This window comes from Syngnathoides biaculeatus, chromosome 2, assembly GCF_019802595.1.
Source record: "Syngnathoides biaculeatus isolate LvHL_M chromosome 2, ASM1980259v1, whole genome shotgun sequence".
Taxonomy (NCBI): Eukaryota; Metazoa; Chordata; class Actinopteri; order Syngnathiformes; family Syngnathidae; genus Syngnathoides; species Syngnathoides biaculeatus.
In genome coordinates, this window is record NC_084641.1 from 39,143,826 (window position 1) to 39,169,313 (window position 25,488).

General features: G+C 42.4%; 3 protein-coding genes across 8 annotated transcripts in view; all 3 read left to right on the forward strand.

Moving 5' to 3' along the window:
- zc3h13 (zinc finger CCCH-type containing 13) overlaps nucleotides 1-791 on the forward strand; it is a 44,644-nt gene extending 43,853 nt beyond the window's left edge. For all 5 annotated transcript variants that reach the window (XM_061804056.1, XM_061804081.1, XM_061804062.1 and 2 more), the window contains 2 exons: nucleotides 89-252; nucleotides 378-791. In XM_061804056.1, the coding sequence (XP_061660040.1) occupies nucleotides 89-252; nucleotides 378-581 (368 nt within the window). In that variant the 3' untranslated portion in view covers nucleotides 582-791. The remainder of the gene's footprint in view (nucleotides 1-88; nucleotides 253-377) is intronic.
- Nucleotides 792-2,558: 1,767 nt separating this feature from the next.
- Nucleotides 2,559-7,667, forward strand: rpl31 (ribosomal protein L31). The gene is made up of 5 exons (XM_061804116.1): nucleotides 2,559-2,637; nucleotides 3,037-3,140; nucleotides 3,267-3,392; nucleotides 6,421-6,533; nucleotides 7,591-7,667. Exons 2-5 carry the CDS (start codon nucleotides 3,037-3,039, stop codon nucleotides 7,620-7,622), a joined length of 375 nt encoding a protein of 124 aa, XP_061660100.1. The 5' UTR covers nucleotides 2,559-2,637; the 3' UTR covers nucleotides 7,623-7,667.
- Nucleotides 7,668-15,204: 7,537 nt separating this feature from the next.
- Nucleotides 15,205-23,715, forward strand: chst10 (carbohydrate sulfotransferase 10). Of its 2 annotated transcripts, none has more exons than XM_061804136.1 (5): nucleotides 15,205-16,060; nucleotides 16,127-16,236; nucleotides 16,319-16,544; nucleotides 16,619-16,724; nucleotides 22,677-23,715. In XM_061804136.1, the coding sequence occupies exons 1-5, from the start codon at nucleotides 15,967-15,969 to the stop codon at nucleotides 23,227-23,229; spliced, it is 1,089 nt and encodes a 362-aa protein (XP_061660120.1). In that variant the 5' UTR covers nucleotides 15,205-15,966; the 3' UTR covers nucleotides 23,230-23,715. The 2 variants fall into 2 exon arrangements, with proteins under 2 accessions (XP_061660120.1, XP_061660114.1); XM_061804130.1 differs by having other exon boundaries at nucleotides 15,208-16,060; nucleotides 16,307-16,544; nucleotides 22,677-23,714.
- Nucleotides 23,716-25,488: the final 1,773 nt, after the last annotated feature.

Genomic DNA, 25,488 nt, shown 5'->3' on the forward strand with positions numbered 1-25,488 from the left:
GTCTGTAACCAGTCTTTTTAAGATTTAGAAAATCCTTATGAATGTCCCAGGCCTAATCCATACATATATTTATATGCATCCTTTCCAGATGGCGACAAGCTGTTTGAGCATGACCTTGGGGCTTTGAACATGGCAGCCCTGAACAGACGGGTGGAGAGGGCAGGTTTACTCAGTAACCTGGGGCCCTGCTGCAAGGCTCTCTGTGCCCGCAGGGACTTTGGCATCCGCAGGCAACTCTTGAAAAACGACAAGGTACATTCACTCCAGTCATTAAATGGACCATTCAAGTAGGACATTTCCTCGCTTATCTCAACAACAACTGGAAGATGTTTTGGTGTTTAAGGCCAGCATCTCTTAATTTTCCTGTTTTCCTTTAGGGTCTCACCAAACAGTATCCGATGAATCCTGTGGTGGACAGCGAGCTGCTACAAATGAGCATGCGTCTTTTTAGGAGAACTGTGACTGGTCAGACTTCTGTCCCAGAAAGATCTGACAGTGATTCAGATCCAGCTCTTGAAGATCCTCCTGCAGCCAGCATCAGCAAGCTGGCTGCTGGAGCGCAAGAGGTTTGCGTGTCATGAGATGCACAAGGTGGCTTTTAGTCAGGAAGTGTGTGAACATAATGGCTTGAAAACCTTGACTTCTCCCTATCTCACGTCATTGCAGACTTCAATTGTTAGTAGGAAATAAAACTACATTTCAAAGTTTGGAATGTGTTATATTTCGTGCATGTTCTGTGCCACTGCAATTTTTTATTAACTTGGTACATTAAAAAGTTATTTTGGGTTTTATTGCCAGTGTCACATTTTCATACAATGTGCTTTGCTTACACAACATGGGTAATTGAAAAATATAAATCCCCATTTTTCACAGTAGAAAAAGCCTCTTACAAAAGAATAGATAAAATACTTGGCAAATGTCACAATTCACCACTGTGTTTAAAAACTAGACCAGGGGTCACCAACTTTTTGAAACTGAGAGATGGTTTAATCTTATTCTTTTAGGTATTGATTAATGCAAAAATCTACCAGTTTAAGATTCTTGAAGTAAATTGTCTTAAATTTATTGGTGGCTAAATCATGAAACACTATGGTCTTGTTATGCTGTAAAATATTGACCTTTGAACTATGCTAGTTTTTTTTCTCGACATTTCTTCCAAACTTACACCAACGCAAGTAAGACTTAAAAATGATAAGCAACAAAAAAGTTAAATGCAGCTCAAAGGTTGGTGGTGCATTTTATTTATTTTTTTTATAAGAATACCAACATGCAAATAATTAGACCTACCCAGGTGACTCATTGTACTTTGAAGCTAACAGGTGCTCATGGGCCCTATGTTGATGACCCCTGTGCTTATGATTTCTGCCTAAACTCGAACTCGAGGAAGAGTCGAAGGTAGTGAATAACAATGGTATGACTAATCACACAATTAGGGAAATCCAGAGCTGGTTTAAAATTATTTTCCAAGAAATGTTTATATCAGGTGGCATGGTGGCACATCTGTAAAGAGATCGCCTCACAGTTCTGAGTGGCGGTGTGAGTTTTCTCAAGGCACTCCCACATCCCAAAAAGATGCATTCATTGTAGACTCTAAATTGCCCCTAGGTGTGATTGTGAGTACGACTTGTTTGAATCCATGTGCCATGCAATTGGCTGGCAATCACTTCCAGGTATACCCTGCCTCTGACCCGATGACAGCTGGGTTTGACTCCAGCACTCCCGTGACCCCCGTGAGGATAAGCGACTGAGAAAATGGATGGATGTTTATAAGATTTTTTTATTTATCCTTAGTACACTGCATTAAATACCCCCCCCCTTCCTGGGTTTTTGAATGACATCAGCTTTCAACTACAATACTCGTATACATGGTGTCCCAAAAAATGTACACACACTTTAAATAATATTTGTAAATTATTTTACGTTAAAAATTATTCTAATTATAACAAAAATAAAGTTTACTATTATTTGAAGTGTATACAATTTTTGGGACACCCTGTACAGGCGTGTCCAGCTGCTGTTTAGGAAGGACGTGCCTAAATATTGATCATATATCAACTGCCGTACAGCTGTGTAAATGGATAATGTGGATGGGGTTTTTTTTTTTTTTTTTTTTTTTTTGTTTTCATCAAACCTTTTAACTCAAATTTTTAAACTCTGTGACATATGCACAATGGAAAGTGTAGTCTTGGAGTGGACATGATGCCCTGGCAGTGGCCTAACACCTCGGCAGGTTTGAAAGCCCAATGGCATCTTCGGTTTTCTGAGCATCCTCAGGAGGGTTAGTCAGCCACCGGAGGGAGATCTTCCGACCATTCGATGAACGCTTGTAATGTCTTTTTTAACATTGATGACGTAAAGGTATTGGTCCGAATTCAAAGTTAATTTTTCACGATCATGTTTGAATGTGCATGTGAATGACTACGTCATTTAAATTTGTTCAATTCCCATGTGCGACCCTTGTGAGGATAAGCAGCTCAGAAAGTGGATGGATGGAAAGTTTTTTTTAGGGTGGGGCAGAATTAATGTTCGTATGATTGTTTCTTTACGAACATCTTTTATAGACGGACATGTTTCGTTTACCCACAATGCTCGTGGTGGATTCTGTCCTTCCGACTTCCGCCTCAATAGTCTGCGAATGTGAGTCCGATTTTCTCAAAATATATTGATCTAATCTGTTACCATCCTGCATTTAAAAACGCAAGTGATTTGCACGATGACCATGATTGTGAAAACGTGTGCGGTGCTGTTACATTGAGATGGATATGACCGCGTAGATTGGTTGTTAAATGAGCATTTAAAGCGATTAAGTGAATCAGTGGATTGACAGTGTGCTCTTTCGCTAAATATTAGCTGTAATGTTTTCTATCTCCACCGACCCTGAAACGTTTGTCGCTGCTTCGAAAACTACTGCATGTAGTTTTACCCTGCTGTGGTCATTGGTTGATTTAAACGAGTTGCTTTCCGCCACTAAACACTGATAAGAATAATGGCAAACTACGTGCCAACTTGCTTGAAAGTGTTTGTTATTGTTGATAGATGGCCCCAAACAAGAAAGGTGAAAAGAAAAAAGGACGTTCAGCCATCAACGAGGTGGTGACCAGAGAGTACACCATTAATGTCCACAAGCGTATCCATGGAGTGTAAGTGTAAAATGTCAAAATACAAGCTACTGAGATGCAGAAGTCCGCACTACGTGTATTAGCTACAAATAGCAATGTACCTTTCCCGTGGTAAATATTTAAGGTGACATTGTAATTCTTTTTCAGCGGTTTTAAGAAGAGGGCTCCCCGTGCCATCAAAGAAATCCGCAAGTTTGCCATGAAGGAGATGGGAACCCCTGATGTCCGCATTGACACTCGCCTCAACAAGGCAGTGTGGAGCAAGGGGATCAGGTAAGACATTTTGCAGTGTTTATATGAAGGAGCACAAAGGTTATTATTTTCACAAAGTATCATGTAATTAGTTATTTAGAGGCCCGGTAGCTCAATGGTTAGAGCACTGGTTTGGTAAACCAGGGGTTGTGGGTTCGTATCCCACTGGGGCCTCCACTCCCTGAGAAGGGTTGCGTCAGGAAAGGCATCCGGTGTAAAAATTGTGCCAAACATATTTGTGCGTTCATCTGAGATGACAGGCTGTGGCAACCCCGAAAGGGACAAGCCGAAAGTAACCTCCATCACGAAATTATTTATTTATTAAGTGAGTCAGAGGCGCAATCGTTTACTTGACCTAAAAGTGGAGTTTCTTGTATTTAGTGTTCACTGACGTCACAATCTCGAAACCTTGTGCCATGGGTTGAACGGTCCATACGTGCGAGGCGTCAGGCATTCTTTAGTCTTCTCAGATTTCAGTTTGCGTCATCAATTTTGGTATTAAATCATACTCATCTACCACCAATGTTCTGTTAAGAAGACATATGAGGAACGTTTAAGTCAGGGCTGGTCAATGCGTCGATTGTGATAGACAAGTTGGATTGCTGAGACAGTTTTGGTCGCTCACGTGACCGCGTTCCCCCCAAAAAAATGTCGGCCTATCATCAATCTCGTTGCTTGACTCTGCTGTGGCCAATACGTCAGTCGCATACAGCGGTTGACTTGACAGTTAGTTTGATCAATTTTGGCTTTTTCTGACATGTCAATGTGCATGTGCACACAAAGGCACATTATAGCAACCTGTAAAAACGGGAGAGCGCTCACAATTTAATTTTTTTTTTTTTTAAACGTGCCCATTACCCTCGTTTCTACGTAGTTTTAGCTCACGTTGTTTGTGGCTAGCCACCTGACGTCATCAGGTGGGCGAGAGGCTGCACTGTGGAACCAAAACTCTTAGGATTCAAAAAATGTTTCCCCACAAACGCCATGAATGGCACAGAGGATGACATGTTGTGGAAGCAAAATAGGATCACTTTTCATTAATTCAGGAGGCATCAGAACGGGACCAAGTCAACAAAGGTAGCGACAATGGATATTTTTCAGATTGGAGATGAGCCAGATGTTGCTTTTGAAGTCTTGGCCAAGGATCTGTAATGTAAAGGATAAACTGCATTATGCACAAATATTTCTTGCAAAAAAAATGCTTAAGTCAAACAGTGTCAAATATTTATGTAAGACTGTAATATGTGGTATCAACAGTATCAAAAAATGTTATATCTTCATTGAACATTTATTTTCGTTGGTTGAGGGATTCTGTTCTGACAATTACAGGGACCTGGACAAGCATGTCCTCTGGCCTGTCCCGAGATTATATTACGGCTACATCAGCACGTGCACAATGATTATTATTACTGATTGTTGTACGGACAGTTTTTCGAAAAACAATACAAGTACAAACCTAACAAAATGTAAATACAGTTAATTCCCAATATTTTGAGCATATGGGTAACAGCAAATTGGTGGTGCACATTGTACATTGGTAGAAGGGTTTTCTTTTTTTTTTTTTTTTTTAAGGACAACTTTGGGGGTGCGCATTATACTCGAAATTACAGTAATTTCCGATTTCAACTAATATTAGTAGAACCTGATATAAAACTGTATTTAAATTTTTTCATCAATACAAATTATTGATCTGACAAACTATCTGAAGTAAAGTTAAATGCACTGACCTGTCCAGGAACAAACACGAATGGTCTGTACCTGTAATGTTTTCAAATACTGAAAGCTTAGTTCAACATAATCAGCATTAGTGGCACCAACCTAGTGAAGCATTGTAACAAAACATTCCTGTCGGCAATCATGATGTATTGTTATAACCTATTGTAATTTACTATCTATTGTCAATCCATTGATGAACGCTGGTAGATGATCTATATCTTCCTAAAGTATGTAGAGGGGAAAAGTTTTCATCTTCAAGATAATGTGGTACCATGGAAAAATTGACCATTTGCATTTAGATAAAAGACAGACTAGTCTGTTAGAACTTAGATCAAGTCAACGTTAATCACAATCGGATACTGATTATAGTTAGATACTGAAACATTACCTATGTTTTCAGTGTAACTGAATTTCCTTTGACATTGCTCATGATGTTAACTTTCGGCGTAAATGCGGAATATTCGGAACATGTACTTTTGACATAACTTCCGAACATGCTCAGTACGGGTAACTTGCATTTCCTGTTTCCGGATGAATACTGATTGTTTAGGATCGGGCTTGTTGTTAAAAGGTTTATGAAATAAAGATAAATTAATGTCAAGACTACACAAAATAAGCAACGTCTTTTGATATCTATGTATTTCTACTCGTAACAAATTTTACGTGTTTGATTTGTCGTGCTCATCTGTACAGATTTGCGAGAGTGATAACGTGTAGGCGCATACATGCCCGTCAAATCTGTGTTTAAGGGGTCACAAACGCGGTGCCCGTGGGCAAATGGTAGCCCGCGAGGACCATATATAGCGCCCGCTAGGTCTGTTCTAAAAATACCATAGGCCACAAATTATTATTTGTGCTTTAAATTCTGAATCTGACTTGCTCACGTGAATTAGAATTTTAAAATACCTGTAATGTCATTTACTACAATAAATTAAAACAAAAATATTTTATGTCCGTGTAATGAACTAAGTCTGAAATTTGCCACAAACAGGTCACGTAGCCCTTCAACGATCGGTGCTCACGAAGTAGCCCTCAGCCTCAAAAAGGTTGCTGAGCCTTGGTTTAAATAATACTTTTAGACACTAAAACCTCATTTAACATCGCTTCTCACCCTTTTGATCCACCCATGAAGAGCGCAGGTGTTTACGATTGTTAAGTATCTTGATAGAACTGCGCGATATCCTAATCTTATTTTGTTTGTTCACTGGGTTGCAGGTGTTGGTTTGGCACACTAAATGGGCGCTGTGTTGATTGCTTAGGTTCTGTGACTTCACGTGAAAACTGTGTATAGTTAGGGCTGAGTATAGGTGGTAACAATCATGTGTTTGTGCAGGAATGTGCCGTACAGAATTCGTGTGCGACTTTCCAGGAAACGTAATGAGGACGAGGATTCCCCCAACAAACTGTACACCCTGGTTACATATGTTCCGGTCACCACGTGCAAAGGTGAGCATGCCATTTGTTCATTGACCCATTGTATGGATCAGGTGTTGGGAACCTTTTACTGAGAGAGCCATAAATGCCAAATATTTTAAAATGTAATTTAAAAAAGTCATGCATTATTTTAAAAACTAAATGCAGGTGTATTTGCGCATTTATGTAAGACCAACACTTTGAGTACAAAGAGTATATGAATTCTTTTAAATAACATTATGCTGTTGCTAACCAATAATGACAAAAAAGTTCTATTAATGACTTCTAGTGCTGCATGGTTTTGCTGATGGCTTGATAGCCTTTGTACGTCGTTAGATTAAGCTTCATGCAGGCGTTGAGACTTCGCTCCGTTAATTGTAATGCATAATTCAATTTGATTAGCCATCATGATGGTGAACAGTTCTTGTTGACAAAGGCATGTCTTTTATTAATTTATCTTGTCTTGATGCGAACGGTTGTCAAAAAGTATATTGGCCACATCAACCACGAATGCTTTGGCATAATCCCCATCTCTGAATTGGTAAAGCACCAGCAAAGCTACCTGAATTCCACTCATTTTGTTGGGTCCAAACACAGATTTGCTGCTGAGCAACTTGGACTCTCGAAAGTAACTCTTGACATGCTTTCTTCCTGCTGTACCCTGCAGGATATTTTAATGCAAACACAGTAAGGCATGTGTCAAAGTGACGCTCTTTATATGAACATTTCATCATTGCAATTTTGTCATAATTTAGGCACAGCAGAACCTTCTCTCTCCACAAAGACTGTCCATTCTTGTCGAAAGCTTTGGTACGTTTCATCTTTTCGAGCGATCGTTGTCACAATTAGTTGTTCTGAACCAATCTGCGTTCAATCCTTCTGTGACAGCAGACTAAGGCAACCACTCAGCCAAACTCTGCCTCATTTGCGTTGCCTACGTGACAGAAATGACATACAGAATGTCATGTATAAGGGCTCTGCGAGCCATCTGCAACCTTCAAAAGAGCCAGATATGGCTCGTGATTCATAGGTTCCCAACCCCTGATGAAAGAAAGTTGATTTAACAATGTTTTTCATATCTCTCCGACAGGTCTGCAGACTGTCAATGTTGATGAAAATTAAACATGCAAGCAAAATAAAATCCAATAAAAGTTCTTGTTCCTGCTACCTGACCTTTGCTTTTTTTCACTTGAATCTTGCAAGTGATTGAAATTTTGAAAGGGAAAATATTCTTAATTTTAGGTACTTAAAATGGGACTGTCATCCCTATAGATATTGTAATGAAAAATACATCTAAACAGTATTCACTTCAATGTCTATATGAGAAGAAAAAAAAGTGAGTGGAGACCGCGTCATCTATGCACAAAGTTGCGCAATTGAGTGTCCCTCGACATCCAAGTGGTCGCCATATTAGTCGCGTCCTCTGTCCTTGACGTCATCATCACTTCCGCCGTTGAAAATGCGCGGTGCCTGCTACTATGGAAGCCGAACAACAGAGATATATTCGGATTTTTCCGACTCCCCTTCTGACACGGAAGCTCTTTTCGAAAAGGACAACACCACACAACCGAGTGAAGTTACCGGGGCAATATTACACTATTTTTTTCAGTCTCTCAGGGCTATATTACACTATTGTTTCAAGCCATATTCAGATGATATCCGATCAAGGCCAAACCGCATCCCGTCCGATCCACTTCCGCGGCGGAGATGAGCCATCGCAGCCGGCCGGTGTGGCTTATGACAGAACCGAGCGGTGCTGCTTTAGGGGGGTGCTCACATTTGAGCCGGTGCGCTTTATGCGTGCATGCGACTGACTAACGGATTCTCGGCTGGGTTCTTCAGAGCCGACCCCGTTGTAAAGCCCGACGCGCAGCCTTCGCAGAAGCTGTGACCGCCGAACGCAGCGCCTTGGCCGGTTTGGCTGAGTTTCCGTGTCAGTGGTGGCATATAAGGAGGAGGTGGAGTCTAGCTGTGCTGCTTTTAGGGGTATGTTCAAAGTCGCCAAAGCCTGAGTGAGACATTGTTGGCTGTGCGACGCGCACCTCGACACATTTCATACGCGGATCTTTTGTTACATTATGAGACCGATTACGTGGTGCCCTCCAAACTATTATTTTTTTGTAGCTATATGCGCACAACACATTTCATACGCAGATCTTTTGCTACGTTATGAGAGAGACCGATTATGTGGTCTGCCCCAAACTATTATTTTTTTTTTTTAGTAGCTGTATACACGCCTGTTATTTGGAACCCACGAAGCTCTCGTCCTCTGTACCCGTGCAATCCATTTTTCACAACGAAGAGGGTCTCTTTCAAACTTATGAAGGGTAATTCCATTCTCCCGAGTGTTCAAGCAATGTCCAGCAATGCAATGAGCTGGCATTTTGGCTAACACGAAGGAACAACGAGCTACCTTCCCGGAGGTAAAACTAATGGAAACAAACGAGTCCACTAGGGGGCGCCTCTGTCTTTTACATCACTTCCTGCTGCTTCTCGAAACATCCCTGAGAGGATTTTCAGGGCGGGAGTTACAAAAAGCTCTATACGTCAAAATCATGTTTTGTGGTGGGGAAAAAAAAAAAACACATGGGAACATATTGGCTGTGGGTTTTTTATTAATAATATACCAAAAATCATCCATTTAAGACACTTGACCTTCAAGTATTTCAACTGAGAATCGCCTGTGCAGTATGAATGTCTGGCAGTGTATGCTTTAAAGGTCTAATCCAAGGGAAGTGTATTTTGTCTATCTAGCTAAAATTTCATTTTAAAGAAATATTTTAAAAATTCTCGACACCACAGAAATGAAATCAATTACCATCAAAGTCAGTCTCAAGATTTTGTTCAAAATGTCACTTAGATTCGGCAAGTTACAGTACTCTCCGGAATGTCACGACAACATTTAGGCGGAGAGTGAAAAAGATAGTAATGGTAATGAGGAAGTGTTGCATATAGCTGTTCTGCGTCAAACGCTGACTGAATCACCTTACGTGAATGGCAAAAATAAGAACGGATAGCCAGGTTATGGACCAGATTTGTGAAGACAAACCGGGTGCATTGGACATACAAATCAAAGTGGACAGTAATATGTTCCAACAATTCCACAGAGGACTGCTTTGAAAAAAACGGTACAGCGTTCATTTGGCTTTGGTAGCAAGTAAGTACATATGTGTTCAATTGTTTTAGCATTGACAAGTATTTACTTCGTTTTAAATGTGAGTAGAATACCAATACAGATATGTCAGCTAATATCCGTATCCATGTGATGTTTAGGTGGTGACGAAATTTGGGCATTATAAAGTGTACTGTTGACGCTGAGGTCTTTCACAAATTCGACTATGGCGGTGTGTGTGCTCTCAAATTTTAGGTGCATTATTTAAAATGCGGGCTAAATCTTTAAATGCAGAATGATATTGAAGATTTCCATTTTTGTTTTACGCCGACTCAAACAACAACAAATGACAGTTGTTTGAAAGCAGCATCAGACGTTTAAATGTTTTTGAATTAGATTTCATCAACTAGGTGTACTTAGATTTATTGAGGCACCTACCAATCTGTGTTTTGGATGCGAAGTTCCACGTCAACTTCATCAGGTCTCCCCGAATCCTGTCCTTATTACATCCGTCAACTCCGGTTCGAACATATATGGTTGAATTACACCTGCATGGGATGTTTTTCGAACATGGGAAGAATAAGAAAATGCCTCCTCATCAGTTCCTGTTACTTCCACAGAGTATTCTGTAGATTATTGGTTGTTTGTCACGATGCCGAGTAGGAGCGTAGACCTCTCCTAGGTGTTATGGGTTGGTTCCTTTATCTATGTTCTAGTTATTTACCTGTGGCAGTCTGTGTAGCTGCTCACTGTGTTCCTTGTCCTCGGAGTTCAATAAACACTCATTGCTTTGGAAACCTGTGTTATCTCTTATGCATGGACAAGAAGCCAGTAGTTTTTACACATTCCACAAAAACCTCATCACTGCTGTCTAGCTTTAGATCCCACAGGAAGCCATTTCTGTACGGGGGTTGTCTTTGCGTGACGTCACACGGAAGCAGATTCAACAGAGCCTCGGTTTGAAAATGTGTACTTTGGCGCTTTCATTTCTGTTGTGTTGAGAATTTTAAAACTTTTTTTAAATGAAATTTTAGCTATGTTTGCATGATAGACAAATGAAATACATTTCATCTGGATTAGACCTTTAAATTACTCCAGTGTAGTGCCTTAACGCCACCATATGAAGTTTTGACTCAGTTTTCACATGCGGGGAGCCGAGAAGCCACAAGCTTCACGATCAATCAGCAAAGAGAGCCCTGCCGACTCGGGGAGTCTATGAGTAACTGCTGACCAGGTTACATTTTGGTGTCAAAATACAATTATAAACCAGGCGAATGTTTGAAGTTCCAGTAATCATCTTGCAGCCAGGGGATAGCTATCTGACTAGCTGCATTATTAATCAAAGCAAACCAGCTGACATCATAACTTACTGTACATTATATCCCCCTTTCCAGTAAATATCTACCACCTCAATTTTTCAATTACTTGAAAAGTGTTTGAGAAAATTGTATTTCTGGCCCAAAATAAAGTCCATCCATTTTCTCAGCGACTTATACTCACAAGGGTCGCGGGCGTCCTGGATCCTATCCCAGCTGTCAACGGGCAGGAGGCAGGGTTCACCTTGAACTGGTTTCCCAGCCAGTTGCAGGGAACATGGAGACAGACAACAATCTCACCTAAGGGACAATTTTGTGTCCACTTAATATTGCATATTATTTGGGATGTGGGAGGAAACCAGCGTGCCCGGAGAAAACCCACGCATGCACAGGGAGACCATGCAAACTCCACACAGGCGGGGACGGGATTTAACCCTGGTCCCCAGAACTTTGAGGCCAACACATTCCTCCTGCGCTACTGTCTCGCCCCAAAATAAACTTTTGTTTAAAAGTATAAATCATCAGGTCGTTTTTTTCCATCAGGTAGTTGATTATCTGTTAATGAATTATATGATAATTGGTTATCCATTCATGTACTGATTATCTGAAAAAATCCCCCTCCATTGCAAATGTCACATCCTGGTCACCTCTACAGTAAGTGAAATCAACAACAGAAATACTCTACAACAGCATCTGTGTGTTTTTGATACTTTAACGGTGCTATTGTTTGAAAGGTCTATAAACACAAAACAAACATTTAAACATTGAGAGACAGCTAGAGGATAACGTTGACAGACCAGAAGTGCAGTCTTGAATTTCAAAATAAGATAATTAACCGAAAGTGCTGTTTAACTCACAAATTTTGTTGGGTTAACATTTTTCTGATAGAATAGAATTCCTTCTATGTCACTATACAAAGATTTGCTCTGTGAAGTGTGCCTTTATCTTAGAAAACCCCTCTCACAATACTGAACATCTTTCCACTAAGAGATGGGAATGGTATTCAACAGAAAAATTTGTCAAGTGACAAATTTTGAATTTGCAAGACATTTTCATATCTGCTCTTCACCTATACACGTTTTTTATTTTGTATTTTCAGAAGTGCCCTTAAAAAATTGATCTATAAAATTTGTGTACCTTGAACATTTGTTTCATGTGCATTTGTATATTATTTGAGATATGATTAGTGCACGGGTGGTAATCTCACAGTGGCTGGAAGAGTGAAATTTAGGGTGCAGTTGGTATAAGGTAGTGCATGCTTCAAGGAATCTTCTTTTCCTTTCGGCTTGTCCCGTTAGGGGTCGCCACAGCGTGTCATCTTTTGCCATCTTAGCCTATCTCCTGCATCTTCCTCTCTAACCCCAACTGCCCTCATGTCTTCCCTCACCACATCCATAAACCTTCTCTTTGGTCTTCCTCTCGCTCTTTTGCCTGGGAGCTCCATCCTCAGCATCCTTCTACCAATAAACTCACTCTCTCGCCTCTGAACATGTCCAAACCATCGAAGTCTGCTCTCTCGAATCTTGTCTCCAAAACATCCAGCTTTGGCTGTCCCTCTAATGAGCTAATTTCTAATCCTATCCAACCTGGTCACTCCGAGCGAGAACCTCAACATCTTCATTTCTGCTACCTCCAGTTCAGATTCCTGTTGTTTCTTCAGTGCCACTGTCTCTAATCCGTACATCATGGCCGGCCTCACCACTGTTTTGTAAACTTTGCCCTTCATCCTAGCAGACACTCTTCTGTCACATAACACACCAGACACCTTTCGCCAGCTGTTCCAACCTGCTTGGACCCGTTTCTTCACTTCCTGACCACACTCTCCATTGCTCTGTATTGTTGACCCCAAGTATTTGAAGTCGTCGACCCTCGCTATCTCTTCTCCCTGTAGCCTCACTCTTCCCCCTCCACTTTTCTCATTCACGCACATATATTCTGTTTTACTTCGGCTAATCTTCATTCCTCTCCTTTCCAGTGCATGTCTCCATCTTTCCAATTGTTCCTCTGCATGCTCCCTGCTTTCACTGCATATGACAATATCATCTCCGAACATCATGGTCCAAGGGGATTCCAGTCTAACCTCATCTGTCAGCCTATCCATTACCACTGCAAATAGGAAGGGGCTCAGAGCTGATCCCTGATGCAGTCCCACCTCCACCTTAAATTCCTCTGTCACACCTAAGGCACACCTCACCATTGTTCTGCTGCCATCATACATGTCCTGTACTATTTTAACATACTTCTCTGCCACACCAGACTTACGCATGCAGTACCACAGTTCCTCTCTTGGTACTCTGTCATAGGCTTTCTCTAGGTCCACAAAGACGCAATGTAGCTCCTTCTGACCTTCTCTGTACTTTTCCACGAGCATCCTCAAGGCAAATAATGCATCTGTGGTACTCTTTCTAGGCATGAAACCATACTGTTGCTCGCAGATACCTACTTCTGTCCTGAGTCTAGCCTCCACTACTCTTTCCCATAACTTCATTGTGTGGCTCATCAACTTTATTCGTCTATAATTCCCACAGCTCTGAACATCCCCTTTGTTCTTAAAAATGGGAACTAGAACACTTTTCCTCCATTCTTCAGGCATCTTTTCGCCCGCTAGTATTCTGTTGAATAAGTTGGTCAAAAACTACACAGCCATCTCTCCAAATTGCTTCCATACCTCTTCCGGTATGTCATCAGGACCAACTGCCTTTCCAGTTTTCATCCTTTGTAGTGCCTTTCTGACTTCCCCCTTAGTAATCATTTCCACTTCCTGGTCCTTCACTCTTGCCTCTTCAACTCTTCCTTCGCTCTCATTTTCTTCATTCATCAACTTCTCAAAGTATTCTTTCCATCTATTTAGTACACTACCGGCACCAGTCAACACATTTCCATCTCTATCCTTAATCACCCTTACCTGCTGCACATCCTTCCCATCTCTATCCCTCTCTCTGGCCAACCTGTAGAGATCCTTTTCTCCTTCTTTCGTGTCCAACCTGGTGTACATGTCTTCATATGCCTCTTGTTTAGCATTTGCCACCTCTACCTTTGCCCTACGTCGCATCTCGATGTACTCCTTTCGCCTCTCCTCAGTCCTCTCAGTATCCCACTTCTTCTTCGCTAATCTCTTTCCTTGTATGACTCCCTGTATTTTGGGGTTCCACCACCAAGTCTCCTTCTCCCCTTTCCTACCAGATGACACACCAAGTACTCTCCTGCCTGTCTCTCTGATCACCTTGGCTGTCGTCGTCCAGTCTTCCGGGAGCTTCGGTTGTCCATCGAGAGCCTGTCTCACCTCTTTCCGGAAGGCCGCACGACATTCTTCCTTTCTCAGCTTCCACCACATGGTTCTCTGCTCTACCTTTGTCTTCTTAATCTTCCTACCCACCACCAGAATCAACCTACATACTACCATCCTATGCTGTCGAGCTACACTCTCCCCTACCACTACTTTACAGTCAGTAACCTCCTTCAGATTACATCGTCTGCACAAAATATAATCTACCTGCGTGGTTCTACCTCCGCTCTTGTAGGTCACTATATGTTCCTCCCTCTTCTGGAAATAAGTGTTCACTACAGCCATCTCCATCCTTTTTGCAAAGTCCACCACCATCTGCCCTTCAAAGTTCCTTTCCTGGATGCCGTACTTACCCATCACTTCTTCATCGCCCCTGTTTCCTTTACCAATATGTCCATTACAATCTGCACCAATCACAACTCTCTCGCTGTCTGGGATGCTCAGAACTACTTCATCTAGTTCCTTCCAGAATTTCTCTTTCAACTCTAGGTCACATCCTACCTGTGGTGCATAGCCGCTAACCACATTATACATAACACCCTCAATTTCAAATTTTAGTCTCATCACTCGATCTGATACTCTTTTTACCTCCAAGACATTCTTAGCCAGCTCTTCCTTTAAAATAACCCCTACTCCATTTCTCTTCCCATCTACTCCGTGGTAGAATAATTTAAACCCTGCTCCCAAACTTCTAGCCTTACTACCTTTCCACCTGCTCTCTTGGATGCACAGAATATCAACCTTTCTCCTAATCATCATGTCAACCAACTCCTGTGCTTTTCCTGTCATAGTCCCAACATTCAAAATCCCTACACTCAGTTGTAGGCTCTGTGCATTCCTCTTTTTCTTCTGACGCTGGATCCGGTTTCCTCCTCTTCTTTGTCTTCGACCCACAGTAGCTGAATTTCCACCGACGCCCTGTAGGTTAGCAGTGCCGGGGGCGGGCGTTGTTAACCCGGGCCACGACCGATCCGGTATGGGATTCTTTAGATGAACGCTCATATTTGTTTGGCACAGTTTTTACGCCGGATGCCCTTCCTGACGCAACCCTCTGCATTTATCCGGGCTTGGGACCGGCCTACAGATTGCACTGGTTTGTGCCCCCATAGGGCTGCATTTGTGCATGCTTCAAGGAATAGCGACACAAAAGTGCAAGTGGCCTCATAACTAGCCCGCACTTAAGTGTTTCATACGTCATTAGGTAGATAGGCAGTGAAAGATGGCTTGTAGCAATTGCTAGTAAACTACAATATCCTCCGACGCTGAAGTCGTTACACCCGCGGCCGGGACAGATCACGTGACTTTTTCTTAAAGCGACATCGACAATAGTGTTGCCAGACTATTTAGCCATCCATCTGCTTCATGAGGTGTTGGGAGAAACCGGTCGGTGCTGTTTAGCAGACTGTCGGCTATCGTCCCTCAAATCAGTTTGACATTGCCAAGTGTCAGTTTGCTGTCACCACGCCTTGGACTAAGGAAATTCGATCTCAGAACATCCACATAAAGCTATGGGGGTAATTTCTGGTAACTGACCTGCAGCCACCGGACCGATCCACGGATGACTGCCGGAGCTAACGGGTGGCCAGTAGCTGTGCTAACTGTTGTCATTGTCGGGACATCGACTCAGAGGCTGATGGACGTTTCGCCTTTCACCCGAGTAGGCGTCATCACTTCAGCCACGAATAAGTGAAGTAGCAGTCAAACGCCACCTCCGCTGTCCAGTGGGTCCCTTGGCCGCCGACTGATGTAGCCATGCGGCACCACTGGTTGTTCCTTGGGGCTTGCGGCTGGGTGCTGCTCATTCTCGTGTTTGTCACCAAGTTCATCAGCCACAGAGCTGTCGATGGTCTGTGTAAACCCCCTCTCTGTGATGGTGTGTTTTTCCACCCTTAAAACATTGGCTATGTTACAGAATATGATGACGAGAGGCTCGGTGGTCAGAGTTCGACTGTGTCGAGACAAACGGCGGCGAAGCTTCCACTGCCCTCAGCAGAAAGACTGTTTTCACAGCAACCGGATCAGGTAGTGAACACAACAACGGAAACCATGACTTGTCCGTGATGATTGATTTTTTTATGTGTATGGGGGGGAGTGGCGGGTTCAGTCTCCAGCTGCCCCCACTGTGGCTGAATGGGACTCCGTTGTCGAGAAGAGACTACAACTTCTCTCAGCCGTATGCAACAACAACAGCTTCGGGAATTTGACTCGCATCCCAATCAGCAAGTTTGTACTTGACCGCATTTTTGTCTGTGACAAGCACAAGATTTTATTCTGTCAGACACCCAAAGTGGGTAACACGCAATGGAAGAAGGTCCTCATCACCCTCAACGGTACATTGTACACGCTTTGATTAACGTGCGCCTCCAACTCATCTGCTGACTTCTTGTGTTGTCGTTGTTGACAGGAGCCTTTAACGGGGTGGAGGAGATCCCAGAGAACCTGGTCCACGACCATGAGAAGAACGGCCTACCTCGGCTCTCATCATTAACGCCGCAGGAAATTACACACAGGTGAGTGATAAAAAGTGCAGTCATACAACCCCCACACCCCTAAGCATATAAATTAGATTACATTTTCCATTATGGAGGTAGTGCTTCATCACCAAATCACCCTGTGGACCTTATGGATGGTAACACATTAACATGCAAGCAAATAGCTTGTCTTTCTGTGAAAATATGTGTTTTGAACTCCATCTATTCATCCATTTCCTGAGCCGCTTATCCTCACAAGGGTCATGGGAGTGCTGAAGCCTATCCCAGCTATCAATGGGCAGGAGGCAGGGTACTCCCTGAACTGGTTGCCAACCAATCGCAGGCCATGTTTTGAACTGAAAATAGGCAATTTACGTGGAAGTAGGGACAGGGGGAGTCTCTGTTGCTGTCATAGGCCTTTTCGTACTCCTTGAACACTGGCAGCAACATCCATTCCACACCCCCACCTTCCACACAGAAGTAATTTCTTAATAGTACTCCACAGTGAACTAATATGCAAGTCCAGGGGCCTGAGGTTGTGCCTGTGCGCATGGGCCCCGCTTGGTTAAGTCAACAGAGTAGACAAGACCAGAAAAAACACTTCCACGGCTTCTAGTGCTAAGAAGTAATGGTACTTTTAATCTTTTATAATGATCTAAATGTCGCTTGCTACTTTTATTAATCAATTAATGCTTATTTATCAACTATTTTTGTGTATAGGGACTGTTTGCGCCAATCCAATTTCAGCGTGAGTGATGTCTAAGTTACCTGTCAAACAGCAAATATAAAATGAGGCTTCAAAATCATGAATAATCAGGGCAGTCTCTCAGCTCTAGAACACTGGACGGAGCTGCTGAAAGTGCTGAAAAACATGCAGTGCTTGGGTTTGGCCTGTCACTCAAATTAGTTCTTATGTTACGCATCTGTTTTACATCCCGTTATGTTGGAGCTGTGTAAATGTACCCTCGTAAAGCGTGGGATATATCCTGCCGCCTGATTCATCAGGTATTCAAAAATGTATGAGCACTTACACACAAATATAGGCTCCCTGTCCTGGTGTGTAAATGACACTCACCTGCTTCCGCCTATGTAACTGAGACTCACCCACTGCTGCAGTGCAGCCATGCTCGTAAGTGACACGTGTGGAGGTGTGTATGTGCTGTACTGAATTTTCAAGAAAAATGCTTGCTTTTACTTTCCTTGAGTTTTTAAAGCCCAAGTGTCATCCCTATAAACATTCTAAAATAGATATTGTAATGAAAAATACATATAACATTATTCACCTCAATGTCCATATGAAAAAATAAATGTGTGCAGAGAGCGCGTCATCCATGCGCAAAGTTGCAGAAATGTCATTCTACGATATCCAAGTGGTCGCTATATTGGCTGAATCCTCTGTAAGCGACGTCACCCGGACATTCGCCAATGAAAACACTCTTGTGCACCCTAACTTGGGAGATGAACACGTCCCTTTGACACGGAAGCTCTTTTTGAAAAGGACAACACCACACAACCGAGTGAAGTTACCGGGGCAATATTACACTACTGTTTCGAGCCCTCAGGGCAATATTACACTATTCTTTCGAGCCATATGATATGCGATCACGGCCAAACTGCATCCCTGTCCGATCCACTTCCGCGGCGGGGATGAGCCATCGCGGCTCATCACAGCCGGCCGGTGTGGCTTATGACAGAGCCGAGCCGTACTGCTTATGGGGGTATTTATAGACGCCGCAGTACGATGAACAACACAGTCAGCTGGGGCGCTTTACTGTGTGCACGCGGGTGAGTCACTCATTCTCGGCTGGGTTCTTCATAGCCGCCCCCATCCGCAAAGCGCGACGCAACCTTCGCAGAAGCTGTGACCGCCCAACGCGGCACCTCAGCCGTTGTGACTGATTTTCGGCACCACGGTGGCATATAATGGAGCCGAGGCGTGGTGCTGATAGAGGGTTGTTCACAGCCACCGCACTACGCCATGAACACTATCGAGCCGGGGCCCATTACTGCGCGCACGAGGCTGAGTGAGATATTGTTGGCTGGTTTCTTCAGATTCGCCGCCGTAGGCGCAGCAGCCCGTCACCGTCCGACGCACACTTAGACATATTTCATACTCGGATCTTTTGTTACGTTATGAGAGACCGATTACGTGGTCCACCCCAAACTATTATTTTTTGGGGAGCTGAATACACACCTACCTGTGGTTTGGAACCCACTAAGCTCTCGTCCTCTGCACCCGTGCAATCCATTTTTCACAACGAACCGGGTCTCTTTCAAACTTATGAAGGGTAATTCCATTCTCCCGAGTGTTCAAGCAATGTCCAGCAATGCAATGAGCCCACATTTTGGCTAACACGAAGGAACAACGAGCTACCTTCCTAGAGGTAAAACTAATGGAAACAAACAAGTCCACTTGGGGGAGCCTCTGTCCTTCACTTCCTCCTTCTTCTCGAAAACAAATCCCTCGAGAGGATTTTCATGGCGGGACTTACAAAAAGCTCTATACGTCAAAATCATGTTTTGTGGTGGGAAAAAAAAACGCATGAGCCCATATTGGCTGATGTTTTTCATTATTAACATACTAAGAATCTTCCATTTCATGACACTTGACCTTTAAGTTGGCACACGCCAATTAGCACTGCCAAGGCTACACAGCATATATTGGTTGGGTAAATAATTTATAATTCTAAATAATTTGGAAAAAGCAAAAGTCTGTAATGAGACGCCTGCGTCTAATTCTGGAGTGATTCAATGAACTTTAGATGGTTACAGTCAAACTATTTGTCTTGTGTAAGGCACACATCTCTCCTTATATTCTTAAATTTTATGACAAGCAATAGGAAAAAAACTTTATCAATTTCTGTTACACGGGGTTTTGACCCATTCCTCCACACAAGCAGTGTTCAAATCTTGAAGGCTCCCTGGGCTTCTTTTATGAACCTTGAGTTTCAGTTACAGTATTTCAATAGATTTTTGGTTGGAATCACATCAGGTTGGGCCACTCTCATCCGGATGCCGGGCCTGGTACTGGCATATCAATGCTGGTCTGCAGTTTGGTCGCTCCCCCCCTTCTCTGCTATGCAAGTCCTCCAGTTTTAATGTATCATACTCTTGTAAGTTGGGGAAGGGCAATGTCGAGCTGGGGAGGACCTTCACCTAGGTGTTCTGGCACTCTGGCCCTCTATCTGGCCGAACATGCTTTTCTCTGGCAGATTTTTATTGTGCTACATACATGTCTGGCCATGTAGAGGTGGGGGTCTGACCCCCTCCTTTCCTTTGGTCACCAGCTTCCTCTTCCCTTTCTTGGTGACTCGTGCTTAATGTGGGCTATATTTTTGGGTGGCTGCTAGCTCCTGTGTATGTCCCTTTTGGTGTGGTTGGGGCCCCCATGCTCTCTGGGTTTGGTGAAGGGTCTTCCTGGGTTGGGGTTTGAAGCGGGTTTGGGTGTTGGGGTCAATGGGCCGGTACCAATGCCTCTCCCTTTGGCTGGGCCCTTCCGTAATGGCTCAGGACCTCGCTGAATCCTGTAGAGGTTAGTAAGGGGGAAGGTAGAAAGGCACTGAAGAGGATGAAAAATAGAAAGGCAGACATCCCTGTGGAGGTATGGAAACATCTTGGAGACGTGGCTGTGGAGTTTTTGAAAAGGTTGCTCAACAGAATCCTGGCAGGTAAGAAGATGCCTGAGGGATGGGGCTGGGGGATGTCCTGATGCCCACAACTAAGAACATATGTGAGTGTGCACAGCTGTGGGAATGAGAAAAAAGTTGATGAGTAACACAATGATGTTAAGGGAAAGAGTAGTGAAGCACAGACTCAAGAAAGAAGTGAATACTGAGGACAGAAGTGAATATTTGCAAGCAAGGATATACTTTCATACCTACAAAGAGTAACACAAATGCATTATTTGCCTCACTGGTATTAACTAAGAACTACAGAAAAGGTCAGAAGGAGCGCCATTGTGTCTTTGATCTAGATAAAGACTATGACAGGATACCCAGAGAGGAGCTTTGTTACAGCATCTGAAAGTCTGGAGTGGCAGAGAAGTATATTCAAATAGTACATAACATGTACAACTACCGATGACAAATTCCTCGTGTGTTGTTACCTACTTGGCCAATAAATCTGATTCTGATTCTGAAGTTATGTCATGTAATTATCCAAGCCGCTTATCCTCACAAGGGTTGCGGGAAAGCTGGAGCCTATCCCAGCTAGCTTCGGGTGATAGGCGGACTACACCCTGAACTGATCGCCAGTCTGTTTCAGGTCAGATATCGACAACATCACTAAGCGGGAATCGATCCCACGCTGCTCGCACCAAAATATAGTTTTGCATTCATTTGAAACATTTGATGCTTTCCATACTATTTATATGGGTCGAACCGAGGGAATGCGGCAGCAGGGCTTGTAAACCCGAATATCTATTTCCACCATAGGGGAAAGTGTCTGTGCATTTTGACCGAATATAAAATGAGAAGATTGGTCAAATATATATATTTTTTTACACAATTACAAATTTTCTTCGCAATTCAAAAATCCCCGTTGCACAGTGTCTTCACGTGGAATGGGATGTGAAAACCAGAATGTATGCAAGATATATGCCTCGCTTGGCACGTTCAAAAATGAATGGAGCCGGCAAGTTTCACGTTACTTTTGAAAATAAAATAGTGCTAATGGTGCCGTTTACTGCAAAAACGTCTGCAATTTACCGCAAGGTGTTTTCTCCAATTTGAAATGGGCAGCGACAAAATAATGCTGCATGTTAAACTCTGTTTGTGCGTAGCTGTCACAACTGACTTTGACTGCCCTACAAGGCCCAATAGATGACTTTGCCTGTGCACATGTGACATTCTTTTCGTTTAATGGGTGAAGTTGATTCAAAACGTGACTGTGGTAAATTGGAGCACCGGCATCCAACACCCAAGTCGAACAATAAAGTTTAAAAATAATCACAATTATTTATTAATGAAAGTAGCAAGTGCCAAGTAGATTGTTGTCATGAGTGACAGCTCCATTTCTATTTAACATAAATACTTGTCTTATTCTTTTTCTTTCGGCTTGTCCCATTAGAGGTCACCACAGCGTGTCATCTTTTTAAATACTTGTGTTCAAGTAAAAAGTATGCTTCATTAAAACTAATCTGACAAGTACAATTTATCTTAAATGTTACTTGAGTAAGGCGCAATGGTGGCCCAACTGTAAAGCAATTGCCTCACATTTCTGAGCACCCGGGTTCAATCCCAGCCCCGCCTGTGTGGAGTATGCATGTACTCCTCGTGCCTGCATAGATTTTCTCCAGGCAATCCAGTTTCGTTCCAAAGCATGAATTGGATACTCCAAATTACCCTTAAGTGTGATTGTGAGTGCAAATACAGTGGTACACTGAGATACAAGTTTAATTCGTCCCGTGACTGAGCTCTTATCTCAAGTTGCTCATATGTCAAAGCCGAAATTAATGTAAATTACATTAATTTGTTCCAGCTCCCAACATGCCCCTGGATTTTTTCATTTTCCACATCTTTAAGTAAGAAAAGTGTATTTTTAAATAACAAATGTTTTATTGTATTGTATAAAAACAAAACAAAATTGAAAGAAAGGAACTGCTTTTATTGATTGTATTTACAGTGCCTTGTGAAAGTGTTCGGCCCCCTTGAACTTGACATTTGGCCTTTTTTTTTTTTTTTTTTTTTCAAGAATCAACAACAAGTGGGACACAATCGTAAAATGGAATGAAATTTATTGTTTTTAAACTTTTTAAACAAATAACCTGAAAAGTGGGGCGTGCAATATCATTCGGCCCCTTGACTTTCAGTGCAGCAAACTCACTCCATAAGTTCAGTGAGGATCTCTGAATGATCCATTGTTGACTGATGATGATAAATAGAATCCACCTGTGTGTAATCAAGTTTCTGTATAAATGCACCTGTTCTGTGATAGTCTCAGGGTTCTGTTTAATCCTCGTGTACACAGTATTGATTGTGTTTTGCTCAACAGGTTAAAGAGTTATTTTAAGTTTTTCATCGTGAGAGAACCATTCGAGCGTCTGATATCTGCCTTCAGTGACAAGTTTATAAAGAACCCCCGCTCTGAGCCTTGGTACCGGCATGATATCGCTCCCGCCGTCATCCGGAAATACCGCAGAAGCCATCGTGATAGTGACCATGAAGGGTCTGGCTTACACTTTGAGGAATTTGTCCGTTACTTGGGGGACGTTGAGGGCCGCCGGCACCTGGATCGACAGTTTGGCAGGCACATCATTCACTGGACGACGTATGCAGAGTTGTGTGCGCCATGTGACATCCACTACGATGTCATAGGACACCACGAGACGTTGGAGCAAGATGCTGCCTACATCCTAAAGAGAGCAGGCATCGAACACTTGGTGTCCTACCCGGCCATCCCTCCTGGCATCACACGTTATAATAAGACCAAGATTGAGCATTACTTCTCAGGAATCACCAAACGGGATATCAGGCGCCTGTATGTGCGCTACCAGGGGGACTTTCACTTATTTGGATACACAACACCCAACTTTCTACTTAACTGACATGAACTAAAGTGGTCATATGGAATCTGTTTCTAGTTTTTGAGCCTGATTGTATGACACAGTACATCCAACAAGTGCAAGAACTATTAACGCAATACTCAAATGCGAGATATTGTTGTAGTAGTTATGACAAGCTAGTATCAGTTCACTGGATAGATTGTAAGGTCTGAGCCAATCAGAATGAACTTTTTATACATTTTTGTACACTTTGAGAGGTTGTGGTTGCATGGGAATAAAGTGAAGGAACGAATAACCTAATTAAGTGTGGACATGACTAGATTTGCAACATTGTCCCGTGCCACGATGGCATCATTGTTCTGGCTGGTAGTCACAATGACTGGCCAAGCATCCTAGAATGATTACAAGTGTGTGCAGTGTAAAAATTAAGAATGGAAACGGTCCTGAATACAGTGAGTATTGCTGCCACCCTCTGGGCCAGGCTTCTGGATGGTTTTGTTTTTCTCAGAACAATAAACACATAAAACTGACCAGTTTGTAAAGTGTTTGTCCTCATAAGGATCATGCCTGTGGCATACAAATTAGCATACAATCGTAGGAACTTAGGAGCTGAGATTCAAACCCAGAACCAGAGACCCGTGAGGCAGATGTGCTAATCACTAGACTGCTGCCTACAATTACTGTAGATTGATTTCTGCTGCACACCGTCCTCTTAATGGATTGCGGTGCTGATATTTTCAGGAAAGCTGTCCGGTCACTTGAGTCATCCTGTTCAACAAGTTTTCCCTGCTTTTTTTGTGGACTTACAGAGTTGTTGAAACACTTTGTTTTCGCTTGTACTCTGCACGCTTTGATAAAGGTAAGATGCACTTTTGCTAGTTTTGTTTAATCTTTTTTATTGGGGCCTGTCCATCTTAGCTGAGGTCCACAGGGAATAATTGGGACTGAAGTAAGATCTGGTAGACGCAAGGATTTTGATGTTCTCCAATTCTCTCGACGCAGCACACCACACCCATAAAGTAGATATTTCACCACGGATCGAGAATCTCATGTGATTTGTGATCTAACGAACGAGGACAAAGAAACAACTAGGAAACACAAGACGCAACATGGAAGAGGTCACATGAAAGAACTTTTTCTGTTCACGACTGCAAGTAAATGATACACATCATTGCATAATTTGACATTACAATCTAGAAATCTTTTAACCTTAAAAAATGTACTACCATAAATTTTGATAATGGAAAGGGGTATTTGTTTGTTTTTTGTTCAACCAAACATGAACCTTTTCCGGGCAGGGGTTGCAAATTTGCAACAGGTTTAATATAATTGAAACTTTTAAGTCCAGAGTATCATTTTCTGAAAGTATCATATCAGAGTGGGTTAATACCATGTTGGTGACAAAGTTCTAACAGACTTTTATCAACCATGAGTAATTAATAAGTAATCCTATTCACTTTAGGCAGCTGTGGTGTAAACCTTATATTTTGTGAGGGTATTATTTGTTCATCACTGCATTTGTGTACGTGGCAGGCCATACAAAATTCAGTACTCCAAAAAAAAAAAAAAAGGTAATTCAATAGCTACAGAAAATATTCTGTTCTGTACAAGATGATCTTTTTCATTGTCATAGCAATATTAATGTAGCAATCTTTTATGTTTCTTTCATCTTGGCCTAGCTTGGTACACACAAAGATAATTGGGCTGTTTTGTTCCTTCCTGGCCAAACAACAAATACCAGTTGTCTGTTTTATAAAATTAACCATAAAGAATATCCTATGAGTCACTGATTGTGTCGCGGTACACTTGCCTGACTTTAGTGCAGACAGCGTGGATTTATTTCCCACTCAGTGGGAACTGCTTTTATAAAGTGTATTTACCTTGAAGAGGAGGGTGGAGAAGGCAGATGTTTGTGGAAGAGGTGGTGTCTCAGTTACTTTCGCTCAGTCTCTTCTTTACATTATTTCTGAACTTAATTGCAACAGTTTTTCTTTTGCTGAACTTAATTTGTATCATTTCACTTACCTACTTACCACTTAGCTTAATGTTACTTTACACTTAGTGAACTTAATTGCGACTGTATTCTTTTGCTTAATTATGTTCGGGTCTTTTCTCTTGTAGAACTTTGGCCTTTTTTTTTTTTTTTTTTAAACGCATTCTTCTGTGTCAACAAATGCTGCCCAACAGGGGCACAAGTCAGTCCGATCTGTAGGCCGGACCCAAGAACAGATAAATGCAGAGTTGCATCAGGAAGGGCATCCGCCTTAAAACTTTGCCAAATAAATATTAGCGTTCATCTAA

Coding starts and splice junctions, on each gene's coding strand:
- chst10 (XM_061804130.1), top strand. CDS start 15,967: ATGCGGCACCACTGGTTGTTCCTTGGGGCTTGCGGCTGGGTGCTGCTC. Junction 16,061..16,126: donor CAGCCACAGAGCTGTCGATG/GTCTGTGTAAAC, acceptor GCTATGTTACAG/AATATGATGACGAGAGGCTC. Junction 16,237..16,306: donor TTTCACAGCAACCGGATCAG/GTAGTGAACACA, acceptor TATGGGGGGGAG/TGGCGGGTTCAGTCTCCAGC.
- rpl31 (XM_061804116.1), top strand. CDS start 3,037: ATGGCCCCAAACAAGAAAGGTGAAAAGAAAAAAGGACGTTCAGCCATC. Junction 3,141..3,266: donor CACAAGCGTATCCATGGAGT/GTAAGTGTAAAA, acceptor ATTCTTTTTCAG/CGGTTTTAAGAAGAGGGCTC. Junction 6,534..7,590: donor TCCGGTCACCACGTGCAAAG/GTGAGCATGCCA, acceptor TCTCTCCGACAG/GTCTGCAGACTGTCAATGTT.